The sequence below is a fragment of the Carassius carassius genome, chromosome 10, assembly GCF_963082965.1.
Source record: "Carassius carassius chromosome 10, fCarCar2.1, whole genome shotgun sequence".
Taxonomy (NCBI): Eukaryota; Metazoa; Chordata; class Actinopteri; order Cypriniformes; family Cyprinidae; genus Carassius; species Carassius carassius.
This window is the reverse complement of record NC_081764.1, coordinates 13,354,281-13,375,329: the sequence shown is the minus strand read 5'-3', so window position 1 is coordinate 13,375,329 and position 21,049 is coordinate 13,354,281. Positions and strand designations below refer to the sequence as shown.

Below are 21,049 nucleotides of genomic sequence, written 5' to 3'. Positions count from 1 at the left end.
AATTTTCAAATCGCTGTAAACCTTGAAAGCGGTAATTGGCCCATGCTTACGACGCAACAATAAAGATGCAGATGAACAGAAATGGCAGTGGATTCATACATGTACAGCGATATAATTCACCCAGTCAAAGCTAAAGCCCATTTAAAAAGCTAATTCAAGCTAAAGCCTTAGGCACAGACAATCATCTACCAACATCATCTGCTTCGTGCAGTGAAACCATCTCTAAAGGCAAAGAGCCTGTTTAACAAATGCTAATAGATTTATACATTTGCAAGACAGCCGCTTCATTCGAAAGCAGTCACACAAACCATATAGTCAAGCCCTTTATCACAAGTACACAGTATGAAGCATTGTGCATGTAGTAAATACACAGATCCTTGAACAGATGGGTTGTGAGATCAGCAGGTGAGCTAAAACAGACGTCGATGCTTGCCTTGAGGCAGAAATATAGTCCACTGACAGCAATTAAACAGACTCCTTGAGCAGCAAGCTTATGCATTTCAAATCAAGCTCTCACAAAAACCATATCAAATATGCTATATGAGCACATAACACTTTATACAACACTCATTTTAATTGAACCACATGCTAATAGAGCCTCATACTCTAAATGCATCAATTCAAAGTAACAAGACTGTAATATGGGCAAAAACAATGAGAAATGTATGACAACAACACTAGAGAGAGGGAAAGAATATTCTATGACACCCTGTCTCATAGCACTTGTTAAGACTCTTGAGAGAAACAACAGCTATTTCCATCTCAAACTAATTTTAAAACTGACAAAATAAGACACCCCCAGACCCAAAGCTTTGTCAGAGAAGAGATATCAAGAGTGTATGATATTTAGGCTGGTGTGGGATGTATAATATATAATTGCACAAAACATTTTTGAAATGTTTTTGAAAGAAATCTCTTATGCTTACCAAGTCTGCATTTATTTGATTCCAAAATTCAGTAAAACCTGTAATATTGTGAAATAATCACAATTTAAAATAACTTTTTCTATTTGAAAATTACTCCAGTATTCAATGTCACAAGACCTTTCAAAAATCATTCTAATATGCTGATTTTATGCTCAAGAATCCTTATCATCAATGCGGAGAACAGTGCTGCTTAATATTTTTGTGAAAACTGATCCTTTGATGAATAGAAATTTTTTACTAAACTTTTGTAGCAATGCATTTCGTCCTTACTGTCTCTAGTTATCCAATTCATGCTAGTCTACGAATGATCAAGTACATCCTTACTGAATAAAATTGATAATTTATTCAAAATAAATTCTTACTGACCCCAAACTTTTGAACAGTTGTTGTGTATGAATGTGTGTGTGTATAAATATATCATTTATACATTTATAAATAATTATTTATACATTTGTAATAATTGTTAAAAACAAGCTTAACAAGTGTTGCCAAGTAGGGCTGGTAGTTGTCTCTGCGTATTAAGCTGGAAAAGTAAAAAGTATTTTTTTCTCAATTACACTCCTCACCTTTTGAAATTCATGAAAAGTGTAAAAATTACATACCACTGGGATTTCACACTGAACAAAGGTTGAATTTTATGCCTTGTTATTTGTACCTGTCGACTCTGTAAGTAACACTCAAATTCAATCCCCATATTGTTAATTAATGCACCTGCAGAACATATGAAGGCAAATCCACAGCACAAAGCATGAAAGTCTCTTGCACTCTTACTTTGCTTCAAAACACAGAGGAAATGGTTTCCTCCACCAGCACTGAAGTTCATAGTCCTTGAGGAACAGACACGGGAATAAGCAAAACAGGAACAAGGGAGCTTGCAAAAACAAAGCAAAAAAACCTTGTCAGACAATTATTTTTGGAAAATGAGTTGCCGGAAGCCAAGAGTATTGTTGAGCTGTGTTTATTGACTGTGCTTCAAACATGCACTGATCTCAAGCAGACGCATTTAATTTTTCATATGCATCTTAATTGCTATCTGGAATATCAACCAGAATCTCACCATGGGGAGGAAGATAGACAAAAAGGACTGTGAGAGTCCTGTGGAGAACTGGGTAATTAACTGAATTAGGATCCGCTCATTTGAATGGAACAGCCAGTATAGACAATCTCAATCACATGCATTAAAATGAATTCAACAAACAAATGTTACTGGTCATAACAGACATATAAGCTTGCTTTTGAAAGCTTGGATATTAATGACTAACAGAGAATTCAGAACCGGTTCATAATTACAAGGTTCAAAGCGATCATTTCAGCTAAAGAACTTGTCATATTCTGACCAATTAAAGTTTGAATCCAGCCCCTGTGTGATGTTTAAAAGGTCACAGCTTTGACATATGAGGATAAGAACATGTTAGAAAGAAAAAAATACATCAAGAAGAGGTGATGACAGCAGAGAAAGTAGGGAAAAAAAGAAGAGGAGTTAAGAAATTAAGCACAAAAAGATACAACTAAAGTTAACAGTGTTTTGTTCAGGTAGATAGGCCTATAACAGTAATATTCGGGTACAGAAATACCCCAGAAACTGAATAATCTGTTTAACTTTAACATAACACATGTTTGTCTTCAATGTATAAATAATTATTAATGACAGACACCAACAGGTTTATTTAGGTTGCTGTCTCTTTAAGACCTCATGCACGGATCTGTTACACAAGTTTTCTATCTCAACTGTTTACATTCACTTAATAGACTATATAACGACAATGTTTAGTATAAATCGACTGTTTACATGAATACTTCTCAAGACAGGAATTTTGACATTTTTGTATGTATTTGGCCACTACGTGCAATAAGACGCAACATAACTTTATTATGTAGTAGATTGCTGTAACATGCAGCTCTGTGTGTGCATGCTTTGTTTGTGAGCTTACAGAAAGTTGTCTCACAGAGAGTGCGCATTTACTGAATTGAGCACCTGAATATTTAAACATGCAAGACTCAAAAGCACGTGCAAATGATACAATATGTCATCTCTCCCGGGCATCCTTCATGCTGAAATATTTGCGGGAATCAGTACAACCCGAATTCTGGAAAAGTTGGGACGTTTTTTAAATTTTAATAAAATGAAAACTAAAAGACTTTCAAATCACATGAGCCAATATTTTATTCACAATAGAACATAGATAACATATCAAATGTTTAAACTGAGAAAGTTTACAATTTTATGCACAAAATGAGCTCATTTCAATTTTGATTTCTGCTACAGGTCTCAAAATAGTTGGGACGGGGCATGTTTACCATGGTGTAGCATCTCCTTTTCTTTTCAAAACAGTTTGGAGACGTCTGGGCATTGAGGCTATGAGTTGCTGGAGTTTTGCTGTTGGAATTTGGTCCCATTCTTGCCTTATATAGATTTCCAGCTGCTGAGGAGTTCGTGGTCGTCTTTGACGTATTTTTCGTTTAATGATGCGCCAAATGTTCTCTATAGGTGAAAGATCTGGACTGCAGGCAGGCCATGTTAGCACCCGGACTCTTCTACGACGAAGCCATGCTGTTGTTATAGCTGCAGTATGTGGTTTTGCATTGTCCTGCTGAAATAAACAAGGCCTTCACTGAAATAGACGTTGTTTGGAGGGAAGCATATGTTGCTCTAAAACCTTTATATACCTTTCAGCATTCACAGAGCCTTCCAAAACATGCAAGCTGCCCATACCGTATGCACTTATGCACCCCCATACCATCAGAGATGCTGGCTTTTGAACTGAACGCTGATAACATGCTGGAAGGTCTCCCTCCTCTTTAGCCCGGAGGACACGGCGTCCGTGATTTCCAACAAGAATGTCAAATTTGGACTCGTCTGACCATAAAACACTATTCCACTTTGAAATAGTCCATTTCAAATGAGCCTTGGCCCACAGGACACGACGGCGCTTCTGGACCATGTTCACATATGGCTTCCTTTTTGCATGATAGAGCTTTAGTTGGCATCTGCTGATGGCACGGCGGATTGTATTTACCGACAGTGGTTTCTGAAAGTATTCCTGGGCCCATTTAGTAATGTCATTGACACAATCATGCCGATGAGTGATGCAGTGTCGTCTGAGAGCCCGAAGACCACGGGCATCCAATAAAGGTCTCCGGCCTTGTCCCTTACGCACAGAGATTTCTCCAGTTTCTCTGAATCTTTTGATGATGTTATGCACTGTAGATGATGAGATTTGCAAAGCCTTTGCAATTTGACGTTGAGGAACATTGTTTTTAAAGTTTTCCACAATTTTTTTACGCAGTCTTTCACAGATTGGAGAGCCTCTGCCCATCTTTACTTCTGAGAGACTCTGCTTCTCTAAGACAAAGCTTTTATAGCTAATCATGTTACAGAACTGATATCAATTAACTTAATTAATCACTAGATGTTCTCCCAGCTGAATCTTTTCAAAACTGCTTGCTTTTTTAGCCATTTGTTGCCCCCGTGCCAACTTTTTTGAGACCTGTAGCAGGCATTACATTTTAAATGAGCTAATTAAGTGGATAAAAGTGTAAAATTTCTCAGTTTAAACATTTGCTACGTTATCTATGTTCTATTGTGAATAAAATATTGGCTCATGTGATTTGAAATTCCTTTAGTTTTCATTTTATTAAAATTTAAAAAACGTCCCAACTTTTCCGGAATTCGGGTTGTAGAATTCCAATGCCAAAATTCAAGCCCTGATAGATTCCACACCAACAATGACAAGATTGCGGCACCAAATCATTTACGTCCCCACACATCATGTACATCCTCACGCATTGACGTCATCACATTGCAGTTGGATTGGGAGAGCAGCCAAGTTTAGTACAGCACCGATGGAGTATGATTACCTATATCGATCGATCAGAGCATCCCACAAAGCCTTTTTGAAAGAAGCATAAATGAAACATCAATAATAAATCAGATTGTCTATTACATCAAAAAGGATTTCTACTCTAAAGAGTTGAATCGAGAACTCCAAGGACAAGAACTACAGCAGCTGTGGTATTCTTATAAAAGCAATAGGCATGATAAAATTACAGTACATCATGGCATTAGCGACATAATGGGTTCGATTCCCAGGAAATGCATTAACTGATAAAATATGTACTGGTGCTTGCAATGAATTGACATCTGCATAACTGTTTCAGGCCTATGCTAGTAAGTCTTAACTTAGTAAGTCCCTGTTTTAGCCTAAATGCATTCTGCAGGATATAGGTTAAGTACAACTATCCTCAGTTTCTGACTCCAAGCAAGAACAGGAACATCCAGTCTGTCTTTTTTCAGAGATGAATTATGAATGTGTCCTGTGGCTCGACAGGTGAAGTAATCAAGGGCAGTAAAAAGAAAAGTAACACTGCGTTTAGGATGTATGTTTTCTCTTCCTGTTTCTCTCTCTCTCCACTGGCTGTTGAATGTGTAACCTTAAGGTAAAAGAGCAAGTCAGCATCACTCCCTGTGGTGACAAGGATGATGGGAACTTTGCAGTTTCTATGTTTTTCCTTTTGGATTTTCTAAATTTTAGAAGTAGCACTGACATACAAAATGATTGAAATCACTTGGTTTTGTTATTTTGTTAATGTTGTTCAAATTCCTCGTGTGGTTGCACACACCTGGCAAATTAAGCTAATTCTGATTCTGTTTATGTTTTAGGATTTATACTGAAATCTACCGGTGTGAATTAGTGGTCAATAGACAGTTTTTTTTTTTTGATGGATGATATATTTACATACATTTTACTAAAATAGTTGAAAAAATAATTTGAAAATGATTTGGAAAAAAAAAAGATTTGGGCCAAACGCAAGGAACGTCAGATTAAAAGCCTGAAGATAGAAACAGAATGTACACAGCAGAAAACAACAACAACTGTCATACCCAGATAAAGAAAACAAGCAGAGTGGGTAAATACTGTAGAAACAAAGCCAACAGCATAGAAAAAAAAAAAAGAGAGAGATCCCAGCAGCCTCTACTGCTGCCTGAGTTTCATCACCTTGGGTTGGTTGGAGCGTCTCTTTCAAGTAATTATTCACAATTGCCTTTTGAACATTTAATCCTGTACATAGTCACTCACTTCAGCTGTTTGTGACCTCAATAATGGAAGATGAGCGATCATACTGGTCTTGTGATTTTCTTGGTCTTCTTTGTGTCTTGGTTAAAGCCTATTGCCTCTGGGTAACATTTTTTCATAAATGAATCGATCAAGAGAGAGGTATAGGCTCAAGCTTAATTTTTAAAGGATGGAAACACATTTCACTCTCCCATTAAAAGATTTTAGTGACAAAGGATTGACTGTTTACTCATGAGACCCACAGCTACTTACGCAGGCCTCCGACTGCCTATAAAAGCTCCATTAACCACACTAAAGACCAGATTCCCTGGGAGGGGAAAACAAATCACCATTTAAGATATACAACCACTGCACAATTTAAGTCTGGTATCCTCTGTGCAAAAGGAACTTCAACTGAGAATCTGCTTCTTTATCCGATCTGTCTTTAGCTGATAAAATACGGTTTTAGATTTCCATGGCAGACCAGCTGTTTATTTTAATATGATATCTGAACATCAGACAAGAACATCAACGAGGCACAAATAAAGAAACAGGAATGAATAACAATATTTCCTGCAGTTCTAGAACAACCTTGCATGCCTATATGCAAATATTATGCAAATATCATGGTTTGTTAATGCCACTGTTGACTTGCTCCAACCTCACTGCCATCTCAATTTAGACTGAACATGAAAACAAAAAAACTTTTTCTTCTCTAAGGCATGCCATTAAAAGAACTGAACAGGAAACAGTGACCTGTGTATATTTCCTGCTATCACATTCCTTAAAAATATGAGAAGAAATATGAAAATATAAAAACTAACACAATTATATATATATATATATATATATATATATATATATATATATATATATATATATATATATATATATATTATATATATATTATATATATATATATAATTATACATGTTGCTATGTTGTTGCAAAATAAATAAAAACAAAAAAAAGTGTCTATCTGTTCCCTACGAATAGCTCCGGTCCTCCTTTCAATGAAAATCTAATTTTTGTACTTTTTGATCATGTCCCAGATGCATGTCTGATCACTTATATAGGTAACAAGTAGGGGTGTAACGATACGCGTATTCGTATTGAACGGTTCGTTGGACTAATTAATTATATTTGGAAAATAAAAAAAAATTGTGAAATATAATGATATGCGTTCAACAAGGTAGCCCAATAACCCAAACGAGGTAACAGACAACGTCCCTGACACCCCCGAAGAAGAAAAAAACACCAACTTATATGTTTATGTTAGGCTACTCAGTCAGGCGCTCGCTCACTCAGTACGCGCTGAAGGCTCGTTGCAAAATGGCTAATGCGTTTAACAGACCAGAAATAGAAAATCCTCCAATAACCAACAGGTCTGGTGTTTGGGTGCATTTTGGATTCCCTGTAAGCTACAATGATGATGCCAAGAGAGCGGTGGATAAAAAAAACAACGATATGCCGCATCTAGGGTTACACCAGCGGGAATACAAAAAAAAAAAAAAAAACACCAGCGGGGATACTTGAAACATGTCAACTCATTTACGCCGACATCACCTTAGTGTGTCAGTATCTGGGAAAAGACGAAAAAAAGGCGAAAAATACACGCAACAAACTATCCCCGCAGCATTTAGACAGACATTTCCAACGGATTCAAACAGGGCAAAAGACATCACCACGGCGTTTGGTACATTTACGTTATAGCCGCGGATATGAGACCTTACTATTTACCATTCATTCTATCATCACCATTATATTATAGCTTACAGGGAATCCAAAATGCACCCAAACACCAGACCTGTTGGTTATTGGAGGATCTTCTATTTCTGGTCTGTTAAACGCATTAGCCATTTTGCAACGAGCCTTCAGCGCGTACTGAGTGAGCGAGCGCCTTACTCTGTAGTGGAAAACGTAGGTTTTAAGAACATGCTTAATGTAATTGAGCCCCGTTACAATATTCCTTCACGAGCCCATTTCAGACAGACCGTAATTCCTGCTTCGTTACAAAAAACATAAGCCCTATAGAGAACCAATTGAGTAAAAACACACTCAATATAAAGAGTTATAGAGTTCCATATAAAAAGTTACATTTTTGTATTTGTTCATAACTAATATAACATTTTCATTTTTTTTTTTATAAGGAGCTGTTTTTGTTTTATACAGTATGCTGCTAAGAAAACACCATAGAAGATGGGTAAAGAATAGCTCCATCATTGTTCAATGTAAAAAATAAAAAAAACATACTTTGTTAGTTTTAATAAATAAAACATTTTTTAAAAATCAAGGAAATTTATCTGCCAACTTTTTCTTTTTGCTGTATCTAAAACGTACCGAACCGTGCCGAACCGAACCGTGACACCAGTGTATTGTATCGAACCGAACCGTGAATTTTGTGAACCGTTACACCCCTAGTAACAAGTTAAAAACTTATGGTGTGTTTTCAAATCTCTTAACTCAATGAATAATGTCATTTCCAGCACCTTATCTGCCTCTAGTGAGTAACTTGTTGGCAGAACAATAAGTCTTATGAAAACCAATCAGACGAATCACTTTGCATAATCAGTTATGGTTCCCATCACAAAAATCACACACCAAAAAATAAATAAAAATATGCTTGCACAAAACACACACAGCTCCATGCCTGCAGTTGGAAGGTAAACACCATCTGCCTATCCTGCATGGTTCCCTTTTAAGTCACTCCATCCGTCTTCTATGTCTCTCCCATACCTCATACAATAAACCAGCAGAGAAGCGGCTCCCCTGGCCCTCACAGCCCGGACCTGAGGATTATGAACATCATCCCCACAGGATGAACCAACAGTGGGTCATTTGCCATATTATTATGCCTATGAATAAGAAGAAAGTATAACATCACACTTGCCAGGCTCAGAGAATTGTCAATCAGCAAAGATTAATATCACGTTAGATATTTTTGATATCAGTGGGCAGAATTATGTAAAAAGTGCGGATCAAGACATGTCCCAAACAAGTGATAATGAGAAACGTAATGTGAAATTGTTTTTGCTGTCAGACTTTTTCATTTGTTTTGGGTAATGGAATCTTTTAGTTGGCATCTATTAATTTCCAAATAAAAAGAAAAAATAACCAAATGAAATCACATCTTATTATCAGCGTGCTACTGTTTGCTGGCATATAACGCCTAATAAGCAGCAATTAGTGTGTTCATGGCTTCTCTTTTAAACAGACAAGGCCTTTTAAATAAAGTCTGCTGAAGCACTGGCATATTAATTACTACTTTATTAGAACACTGTGCTACACTGCAGTGCTGAGTACATTATTCATGCATAAACCTAAGGGCTGAAATAATTACAGCCCATGTGTAGCACTTTACCCATTCAAGAATGTGACCGTTTTGTTCAACATGGTGTGCATTCGGTGCCTCAGTGTGTAATGGATGTGGGCAATGCTGCCACCTCGTGGTTAGAAACAACCATGAGAATCCCAACTGAAAATCATGTACAAGGCTTAATGTTCAACAGTGTAGAGCAAATCCACTCAAACTCTCCATGACTAGCCATTTATCAGACAGTAGTGGACTTAAGGATCTGAAAACAGCAAACACAGTATAGGGAATCATGAATGTTTTACTCCCATTTACTATGGTTTACAGAACAATTCTCATCCTGATTAGCATTAACAGTCCATCTCTATCTAGTAATCTTATTATACAGTCATTAAAAAGGTACAGTATGCCACAAAAGACTACATCCAAAAAATTAATTGGATAATCGAAAATGGGCAAAGAGGCAGAAGCTGGGTGCTGAAACCACGGCCACCTAGCTCGACGGTGGTGATAGCAACGGCGATCCACCTGTCACTCGAGTGACCAAGCCTTTAATTATGCAGAACTTTAAGGCTTAATATCAGCTCTCATGAGGAGCAAAATTAGCTATATAGACCAAAACCACTTTTTGTACCAGGAGGTAAAAAAAAATTTCTGCTGTAAAGTTGGCCATTATAACATGGGTAGTCTAGGGGGCTGACTCCCTTTTGGAGCCAGCCTCAAGTGGCCAGTCGATGAACTGCAGTTTAAGTTACTTCCGTTTTGGTTTCACGAGGGAGACCGGGGGCCTGTTCCATGATGGTATCTGAACAAATTCAGAGTTACAGGATTAGTTTTGAGTTGACAAAACCAAACCTCTCCAATCCAGCTTTGTTGGTACCATGATGCTGTTCATCAACTTTCTTTGTCAACTCAGGCTTTGATCCTGAGTTTGTGGAGCATGTGCACATGAATGTGTGACATCACTGGTGAACAGCCAATCACAAAGCCTTGCAACACAAAGCAAGTTTGATTTACTTCTCGCGAGAGACCCAGCGAGATTCAAAACTAAAGGTTAAAGGTTTTTGCTAAAGGTTAACTAAAATGTAAAAGATAAATAATTATAATAATAATCATATACTCACATTAATTATATAAATCATAAAATGACTCCGTAATTATCAGGAATATAATTTTATTATATAATCATCATTTGATTTTTTAGCATTAGTGATCTTTACTTTAGAGCAAGATAAACTAGAGTGACTTTGTGTCAGACATGTGTCACTTCTCTCACATCTGATTGGTCCAGCTTCAGTTTGAGATCTCTAACCCAGAACATAACCTGCCCTGGATCAGATGAACCGTGGAGTGTAAGTTACTATGGCAATGAATGCCACTAAAAGCCAAGCCACTTGCGTGGTACCTAAAACCCAGGATTGGTGCAAACTAACCTGAAACTTATCTGGCTAGCCAGCTAATCTAGCTTCATGGTACGGGAAGGTTGCCAATCAAATAGAACCAAAACATTCCTTTTACTATTTTTCGCCACTTTCAATGCTGCAGTACTACACATGGACAGCAGATGTAGCTATGGCACTAGGCTTAAGAGTGCACAACAAAATAAACTCATCACTCACTATATCCTATTCATTCATTATAAGTTGCATCAGTGGCATTTATTTAAAATTCAGTCCTTAAATTTTAATCATTTGCCACAAAGGTAATTTTGGTAGCTATAACGGAGACAATTTTGTAGTTTTTATTAATAGTTTGAATTAGTTTTCATTTTTATATTTTTTTGTTTTCCTTTTAATTTAAAATTTTAGTATTTTTTGTTGTTGGTGTTGTGTTTTTAAATGTCTGTATAGCTTTTAGTCATTTTTATTTTAGTTATACTAAATGTTAATAAGAAATGCTTCCTGGGCAAATTTGTTATTTAATTATTTATTTTTTTATGTTGTTTTAGTTAACATTTAGAAGTTTTTGTTGTTTGCCACATGGGTACTAATGTACTAATTTTTACCACATGCATCACAGAGATCTGGAGTAAAAAAAAAACAAAGACAAACATATGATGGCAATTTTTACACTGATGGTCAGACTATCATTTTTACAAACTGATTAACACCAAGTATTATGTTGCAGTTCCTTATAAATATCACTTTTAATTGCATTTTTTTAGATTTTCACTTGCATTTTGGGTAATTTTGGATTCATCGGCTTGTGTTGGATGGGAACAGATAGGGAGGGTTCATGCGCATGTGTGGTGCACGTGCACTCACCAGTCCCGCAGTGAGAGAGGGGGCAGACTGGCCAAAGGATTGACTCCTCATGCGGACCAAGTTATTGGGTTCTCCTGCATGCTGCTGCCAGGCCAGCTGACTCACTCCACCATGCATGCTGCTGGACAGAGGCAGAAGCTGCTTTCCTGCAGCACACCAAGGAAACACAGAATTAGGACATAGTCTTGTTTGTATCCATGTCTGTATTCTGTGGTCAAAACCAAATCAAAGCCAAGCCACAGATTCTCTCTGACAGCTTAAATATAATGAAAACCAATTTCTGCAGTCTGTGTAGATCGCTTATTAAATAAAAGCAAATTTATTACATAAAAAAAAAAATTGCACAATAGGTCAGATATTCTCAAAACATTCTCAAATCATGTTGCATAACAGGATCATCAGGATTTACACAAACGTCTTTTAAAAAGCGAATGAAGGGAGGCATACAAATTTGTGATGTCTCACCGGTGAGGATTCCAGCCATACTGCTGCGTCGGGCTCTGGTGTCATCCTGACTGAGCTGCCGCTGCAGTTTGGTTTTTCCTGCGGCAGGAGACAGGTCGGGGTTACTCAGCTTCCTGAACAGCAGGGAAGGCGGTGCCGGCAGCTCCCGCTGAAACACAGAGATTAGGAGGGTTTTTTTTCCTTTTTTCATTAACAAATACCACATAACAGACTACTGAAACTCGGAATATATGAATTAGGTGAATAGAATAAGACACTGATATACAATATAGTTACAACACTTCTACACTGTGGCATTGCATCACACAGAGTAACATTGCAAAAAAACTAATCTGAAAATGTTGACTTTCTGCTAAGACTTGAGGTGGGGGACATATTCTATTCATCGCAATTCTTCGGCAATTCTGACACTCATAAATTCAGAATTCATTGGATTAGAAGCATATAACTTGATTGCTTATCCATTTGAGTTGGACAACTCTGCATCTTTTGAAGAAGAGCCATCCAGGTGTGAATGTTACGAAGTTTATTAAATCTATGGGTATTCTACACATTTACGCATAATTAAGCTTAATGCAAAGGTCTACGTAATATTCTAATTCAAAAATGGAAATAGACTAAGTGTGTTTTATTTTCGAAGGCAACACACCATATTTTGTTTTAAATCAATGTTTTGCCGTTGCACAGCAGAACAATCAATAAGAAAAAACGTTACAAGAAAAAAAAATCATGAGGTGTCTATAAATTCCCAATACTTAGCCAAGACACCTGCATGAGTTTTTCTGTTGGCCTGTATTTTGCCACCAGTACATTAACAAGCCACAAAAAGACAACAGCAATGTGAAGCTGTCGTCAACACAAAAATTGTGTCGACAGGAAAACAGCACAATCAAATTTAAGAAGTAAGAAATATAGACCCAAACTGCGAGCCAAACGGATGTCTTTTAAGACGCCTGCAGATTCATTCATACTCCCTGTGTTCTTTGTCAGGATGGGAAACAGACATTGCCATGGAAATCTGGCAGGAACTCTGCACTGGTCACATCCTCTCTGTAATGTCACGAAATTCCAAAAACATCTGGAAGGACTGTTTGTATCAAACACGCAGAGCTCATAAAACCACACCGCGAGGCCTCAAAAGCAAACATACGTCAGTTCTGTCACTAGCTTACACAAACAAACCAAACGCAATCCTACCAGTGACCGCTGGAGACAGAAGAAAAAAAGAAAATTACCCTAAAAGAAAACAAAAAGTCCAAACAAATTCAGAGTCATTCACTACCGTTAAAATGTTTGGAGTCAAAAAGATGTTTTTTAAACACTTTTATTTAGCAAGTACGCTTTAAATTGATCGAAAGTGACCGTAAAGGCGATTATAATGTAAGAAATGTATTTCAATACAATTTATTTAAAGTCATTATTTTTGTTTTATTTGCATACAAAAAGTATTCTTGTTGCTTCATAACGTTACGGTTGAACCACTGATGGCAGATGGACTATTCTGAAGATGTCTTTCAATGTCTTTCTTGACCGTGACCGTGTATTTTACTTGGCAGTCTATGGGACAGTCACAAGCCTCCCAGTTTACATCCAGAGTATCTTAAATTGTGTTCCGAAGCTAAACAAAGCTTTTACGGGTTTGGAACGACATGGGGTAAGTGATTAATGGCAAAATTTTCATTTTGGGGAGGAGTATCCCTTTAAGATGCTTTTTTTTTTTTACATTATCTTAAGGGTTTTGCCATTGCTTTCATTTTAGTTTTAGTATTACACTATAATACCATTCATATTTTTACTTTTTTATGATTTAAAGAAGAAACCAATCCAATGTATAGTTGACATTTGAGGCTTAATACTACAGAAAACTTTTTCAGTTAGTGTTTCCAGCTTGTTTATTTTCATATAAAAATACGGCATGCAATTGCAACAAAAAAATCGTATAAATCTCATACAATGTAAACTGTGATAATTGTAATTAATAATTGCAATTACAATTTCAAGGGAATAATTAACAATTAATATGTTTGTCATAATCGTGCAGCCCTAGTTTCCACAAAAATACTAAGCCGCACAACGGTTTTCACCACTTAAAATAAGAATTTTTTTCTTGAGCATCAAATCAGAATTTTAGAATGATTTCTGAATCATGTGACACTTTAGACTGAAGAAATGGCTGCTGAAATTTTTGCCATTACAGAAATAAAATACATTTTACAATATAAGCTACGCAGTACATTAAGTTACAAATTTTTTACTTGACAAAAAAAAAAACCTTTTCTTTGCATCCCTTACCTTGCGCATATTTGATGATTGCTTTTTCGTTGTTTTTATATTACATACAGGTCATTGGCACCAATTACCACTCATGCTATTCTTAAGATTGCTACATCTATCATATGCTCTCAGCTCCTAAAGTTCAGCTAAATTTACAGCGACCACCATACATTTTCTCCAGCCCGCTATAGTCCAGGTGAGCAAGTGCACACTCCATCAATGACAGGTTTGAAGATGCAGCCATTAAGTCCTGCCTGAGAGAATGTCATCGGGAGAGGCTGGGTAACCATGATGTGAGTGTGGAGTCCCAGGGCTAATCAGCTGAGGATCAGGGACACAGGTGAACACACGTGAGAAACAAGTCTGGGAGGGACACTCTCATCTGCCTCAGGATATGCACTGCAGTAGGACTTTAACATCAACTCTGTTTTAGATGGCACAATCTAGCAGTACTTGGGTCAATGGATCATTACTATGTTTGGATAGAGTGGAAGAATGTGAAATAACTAGTGTTGTAAATGACAGCTGTACCTCAAAGCATGTTTCTGCATGATTAAATAATGAAGCAGAAAATGTACGTAAAAAGTAAAATTCACACAAAAATTTAAATTCTGTTCTGTCATTGTTTATTCACCCTTGTGTTGTTCAAAAACCATATGACTTTCTTCTGTTATTCTGTGAAAAAATTTGCTACAGTACTAAAATAACCAAAATTAAATAAACTTAAAAAAGGGGGGAAAAAATCAACTATACAGACATTAAACAATTTCAGCTAAATGTTTCCTTTTGTGTTGTAAAATGAACATGGTTCCGCAACAATATAAAGGTGAGTAAATGAATACAATTAGAATTTTGGGGGTGAACAGTCCCTTTAAATAGCTCTGTTTGCACTCCAATACATTGCTGTTCACTTGGTTTGGTCAGTCGTGCTTTGACAGAGCATGAAAGGGAAAGCTACACAGTTATCTCATTACTTCAGAATCTCGAGGCCTTAATGACTCTCCAGTGAATGCTGTATGTTTATACTCCGCTCACGTTGCACACTTGTAGCAGGGTTAATTTCACTTCCCCATATGTTTTTCCAGAGGCCTCCCCAATCAGACTGACTCATGTCAGCTCACTGCTCATGCCTCAGGACGGATCAACAGTCTAGTGAAGAAAGCTCACTGATCACTGATAAGAGACAAGGGAAATGCATTGGCTAATCACTGGAGACGGCTGATTGGGTTTGACCTTATTTACAAAATGTTTAACTGAATGATTCACACAAGGGAGGATATGACATCAGAAGATCAGCTAGAAAAAAAAAGCATTGAGAAATCATATCAGAATGCCAGAAGTATATCAGCAATTCAGGGAGACTTATTTTGTGAGGCCAACAAGTAGCTTATATCAACACCAAATGTAATGTAATATAATATAATGTTTTAGTATACTATATTATACCTCTATAATATAAAATAATTAATACATTTTCTATATATTATATAGGCTATTTACAATATAAAAAAAGATTTCATTATAGATAAACACATTTTTAAATTATTCTTTATAATTAAAAATTTACGTGTGTGTGTGTGTGTGTGTGTGTGTATGTATATATATATATATATATATATATATATATATATATATATATATATATATATATATATATATATATATATATATATATATATTAGTATAAAAATACATTACAAAAATATTAGATTTTTATTACATTATTAGACTTTAATTAGTTGAACTTTTAAAGTTTCTTCTCAAATTTGTATTTTGAAGCACCACCACTACAGCCATGCACATGCAGACAGAAGTCCGAAATGTGACTGTGTGTAAGAGAGAGAAGAGACATAGACTGCCCTTGGTCAGGATGTGATGGATAAGAGTTGACACTGTGCAACCACATAAGGTCAGTGCTCAGCACTGTAGAACCACAGAAGAAAAAAGTGAGGGAGTTGCATATGTAACAAAATATGTGTCACAGTAGCACACACAGTGTTTATTGCACAAAGCAACATTTAACATTCTCACTTAAATGTTATCACTGTGAAAGATGCAGAGCTAAATTCCTGCTGACTGAACAGTTGATTTGACAGTGAGAGCAGGAGAGTGAGTCATCTCTTCTTAGCTCCCAAGCCTGATGAGGAAACAAAACACAACCAAACAAGTCAACCGCAAACCTAGTAACATAACTAATCTGTTAGTTCCTGTGATGTAACACTCAAATGCCAAGACACCACCAGCCTTTGCCCTGGAGTAGCTGGGATTATAGAGCAGTGAAGACTTCACTTCAGGGTCCAAGTGTAATGTGGCCATGCTTCTGTTGGTTCGTAGATTACTCTGAGCTAACCACCAGACAGAGCCAGGCAATACAGGCAACATTAACACTAGAGTAACTCAATCAGAAGCAAGAAATCAGATCTGCTTAAATTTAGATCTCTAAGATATCCATTCAACACCCATGTTGAATGACTGCTGACAAACAAAGCTGAGAGAAGTGTTGACTTGGGGTATGATATTTTTATAAAATAAAATAAAATAAAATAAAATAAAATAAAATAAAATAAAATAAAATAAAAAAAAAAAAAAAAAAAGACTTGGGTGTCTAAAAGCAGTTGGTTCATTCTGTCAAATCAACCAAATTTCAGAAACTTCCCCAGCTCAAATTTGTTTTTGTTTTTTTTCAATATTTGTTCTGAAGAAAGATAAACATGGATGCAATTGCTTTAGAAAGAGATTGGTAGGGAAAAAGCACTTTTCAATTTATTTTGAAGTTATTGTGCTGATATCTTATCTCTAATTGTGCTAACAGCTGGTTTCTGATTTCTTTGATATTCTTCATCTTCTGTGTGGTAAGTTCACAGCAATAATAGAAATGAATAATTTCAAACTATTTCTACCTTTAAGACATTTTTTCTAGAAGTGAGCACCATCTTTTGAGTCAAATTCTTGCATTTGGGCTTTTACCAAGCAAATTAAATCAGTATCAACAAAACTGATCTTTGCAATGCAGAGGAAACACAGAAGCAGCAGTAGAAGTGTCATTTAAATGCATTTACACACTGTTTAATGCAGCTCTGTTTAATGGTGTCTAAAACGTAAGTCTCTTAATATTAACTCATTGATTTTATACAACAGTTTGGTAGACAAGATGCTGACTTCTGGAGGAAAAAACTGAACTCTTCATGAGATATTAACTATATGAAATAACATAAATATATACATGTTCTGCGCCATATCTTGAAGTATGTGATAATTCTAAATGTATTTTAATACACTGATTCATGCAGTAAAAGAACGCAATATAAATGCGCATGCACATGCACTAGTCTAACCTGCTAGCCCATCACATAACGTATGTGTGCAATCTGCCGTTTTGTTTGCTTTTTGCAATATACTGGATAATATCAAATAGTTAAACAATTTTGATGTTATTGCAAGATTTGCAGACCACATCGCACACCCCTATACTTTTTAGATTTTGATAACTTGAGGAAAACACTGAAAAGTATTTTTTTCACATTTTTGAACAGTCACCATTGGCATATAATGCAAGAAAGATAGCAAAAGTCAACAGATTTTACTAACAGATATGCTGATCTGTGTGTCTGTGTATCTCGGTGTCCTCCCTGTAATTTGGCTCCCAATCTCAAGTGAAATTTAACATTTTGGCAAAATAGTAGTAAATATACATCCATGACATTTCATGTTAGCTTTCATTGCTATACATCCTTATCTTTTTTCAGAAAACCGTATAAACAAAATTACAAATTTGAGCCAGGGACCCTTTGGTTGAGTTGACAATGACTTTTTGCCCACTGATGCACAGATATATCTAATGTTGCATAATGCATAGTATAGATTTTAACCTACAAATGGCTTAAATGTGTTTTTTACATAAAACTAGTACAGGGGAAAGTAATTTAGCAAAGAACACACAAATTACATTAACACTATTAACAAGTAAAAAAAAACTGCTAAGATAATGTTTCCAACCAAACAATGAAATAAATGGTGAAAAATTAAAATAAAAGTGTCATAAAATTGAGCACTGCCTTGGGTGTTTAAAAAGTGTTTTGCTTCATACTTTGATCAAAGGGAGTCAATAAAAAAATAAAATAATGAGAGAAAAATGTTCTGTGCCTTGATTTCAACAGAGTATAGATAACAATCAGGGCAACTACAACAACAAATCAAATACATCCAGCATTTGCCTCCCTTTCTCTCAGGTGTCACTGTGCAGCTCAATGGTTCATAGCATCTGTGTAATGTGACTGGGTTCACCATTGACTCATAAATTGTAATTAAATACAGGTTTGTATCTGTAATCCATCAGCTCTGCCATAGCATTTTCTAATCTAAACATTTTGTGTCTAACTGTGATTCACTCTTTCTTCAAGACAATCCATGTTTTGTTTTTTTTTCCACCCACTCTATCTAACTCCTGGTCCCACCCTGTGGGGAAAACACAGATCTTATGAATTCCAATGACAAAACAGACTGCAACCAGTTCTGCTCTGCACTCAAACACACAGGTAACACGTATAACTCCTTAAAAAACTGTGAGCCAGACAAACAATTGAGCAAGACAAATACATTACCAGTGGCCAAGGAGCTATCACGAGTCTGGCTGTACTTCCCAAATGTAAGTTAATTAACCTTTAAGAATATGTACAAATAAATTAATAAATTAATTATTTCTCTCCAGCTACTTCCATAAGTCACAGCACCATCAGTTGCAGTACAGTAAACAACTTGTAAAACCAGTCAATCCCTCAGGAATAGCAACATAAACACTCTCACTCTGCCTGGAAAGCCTGCCATGCTGTGGTCTAAGTGCTACTGGCCTTTCTGTTTGCACTACTGTATACCAGATCCAAGTCCACAACCGCAATTTAAACACTTCTAATAGGAGATAATTGGTAGTTATTTTCTTCATGATGTCAGTAGCAATTCATGCCAAGCAGAAGAGATTTTATTGTGGATAAGACTTCTACAAATGTTATGTTTATTTGTGCCCCAATCATCAGTTCTTCCAACTTAGTTCCTACTTACACAATACATATCCTTTTAAATCTATTACTCAGACCTTCTTCCTATTATAGCACAACCCATTGCTTTTATATATACATGCGTTGTCTCAAAAAATAACAATAAATTACAATCCAAAAAAGACACAGTGAAATATATATTTAACATGGTTATTAGGAAATTTGGATTTCTGACATCAAAACCCTCAACTTCACTCCTTTCAAGACAGAAGAAAAAGGTTGAGGGAAAAGAATGGGCAATTTATTTTCCAGAGGGTGGAAAATGGTCACATAAAACTAAATTACAAATATTTTTGGCACAAGAACCTTGAAAATCGTTATACGAGGACCTCAAGCTAACTAAAATCAATACTGTTAAACTAAAATAACAAAACGTCTTCATGATACTACCTGCTTCATTTTCTACTCAGCAGAAATGAAAACTGTACAAATGCAGCACGTCCTCTACAGTGTAAGATGACCGGGAACAATCAAAACTGCCATGGAGCTGAAAATTAAACCTTTTTGGAAGGAACTAAAACCAAGGCAAAGGACATTCTGAAAAAAAGATGGAACTTATGCAAACAAATATGGCTTCAGTCAGTTCAACTACTTTCAACTCTCTCTTTTTTCACTTATCCATTTTATTTATTTATTTTTACTCTGATGGCTTGAACGATCCTTAATCATCTCTAGCAGACCTGAGGACATAATCCTCTAATCCTCAATCTAATCCTCTCTGCTTCAACTTCCCAACAAGATGTGATTTAATCAACGTATGCGTGTCCATGCTTAGCGTGTAATGCCTACTGTACATGTGCACACAACCAGAAACACAATGTCCCATTAGTCAGTTTGTAGCTTGTGTGCTTGATGTCTTCCAGATGTGCTGAAGGTATCCAGGGTCTGCTGAATGAAAGAATGGATGTTTGTGAACTCCATGGGAACGACAGGACGATGTTCTCATACACTGGGGCTATGCCAGGGTGCTGGCCCACCTAGCTAGCTGGGGTGGCCTTGAGAAGACATTCAAAAAAAACCTGACACTAGCATTAACAGGGATGTGTGAGAAACAGTGAGGTCAAACTGTACTTGAAAGTGGCAATGCTTTTCACAGCTCAACTGTACTGTACAACATTTAGTTAAGATGTTTTGGGTCAAGAATTCATATTGAGAAACTAAAAATTAATACCTTTATTCAACAAGAATGCATTCAATTTATGAAATGTGACAGTAATGATTTTTTACATCGTTTCAAAAGATTTTCTAATCAAATAATCCTGAAAAATAAAAAAAAGTTTACACAAAAAATATTAAGTAGCACAACTGTAACATTAATAATAATGAGAAATGTCTCTTGCACACCAAATCAGCATATAAGAACAATTTAAATAATAATACAAAATAAATAACTGTATTTTGTTCATGCCTTATTGGGCACGAGAGACTTACTTTCAAAAACATCTTACCGACCCCAAAAGGTAGTGTAGCTTTCCTCAATGTCCTCAATAAGTAAAATTGTTTGTTTGCTTATCTTTTTTTTTCTTCTGAAGTGCATTTGACTAAAGTGCCCCTATTATGCCATTTTGTCTTTTATGTAGTGTGTAATGTAGCTGTATGTGAATGCAAACGATCTGCAAAAGTTGTAAAGCTGAGAGTGCAGGATAAATAAAGTTGTCTCCCAAATGAAACAAACTACTCTGAACATCCTAAATGAGTCATC

At 36.1% G+C, this 21,049-nt stretch overlaps 1 protein-coding gene across 4 annotated transcripts in view; it reads right to left on the bottom strand.

Annotated features, from left to right (window-relative positions):
* The window catches only part of LOC132151825 (microtubule-associated serine/threonine-protein kinase 2-like), a 139,540-nt gene that overhangs the window by 96,679 nt on the left and 21,812 nt on the right, over positions 1 to 21,049 (bottom strand). For all 4 annotated transcript variants that reach the window (XM_059560222.1, XM_059560223.1, XM_059560224.1 and 1 more), the window contains exons 2-3: positions 12,023 to 12,170; positions 11,558 to 11,703 (exon numbers count right to left, since the gene is read on the bottom strand). In XM_059560222.1, coding sequence (XP_059416205.1) covers positions 11,558 to 11,703; positions 12,023 to 12,170 — 294 coding nt within the window. The remainder of the gene's footprint in view (positions 1 to 11,557; positions 11,704 to 12,022; positions 12,171 to 21,049) is intronic.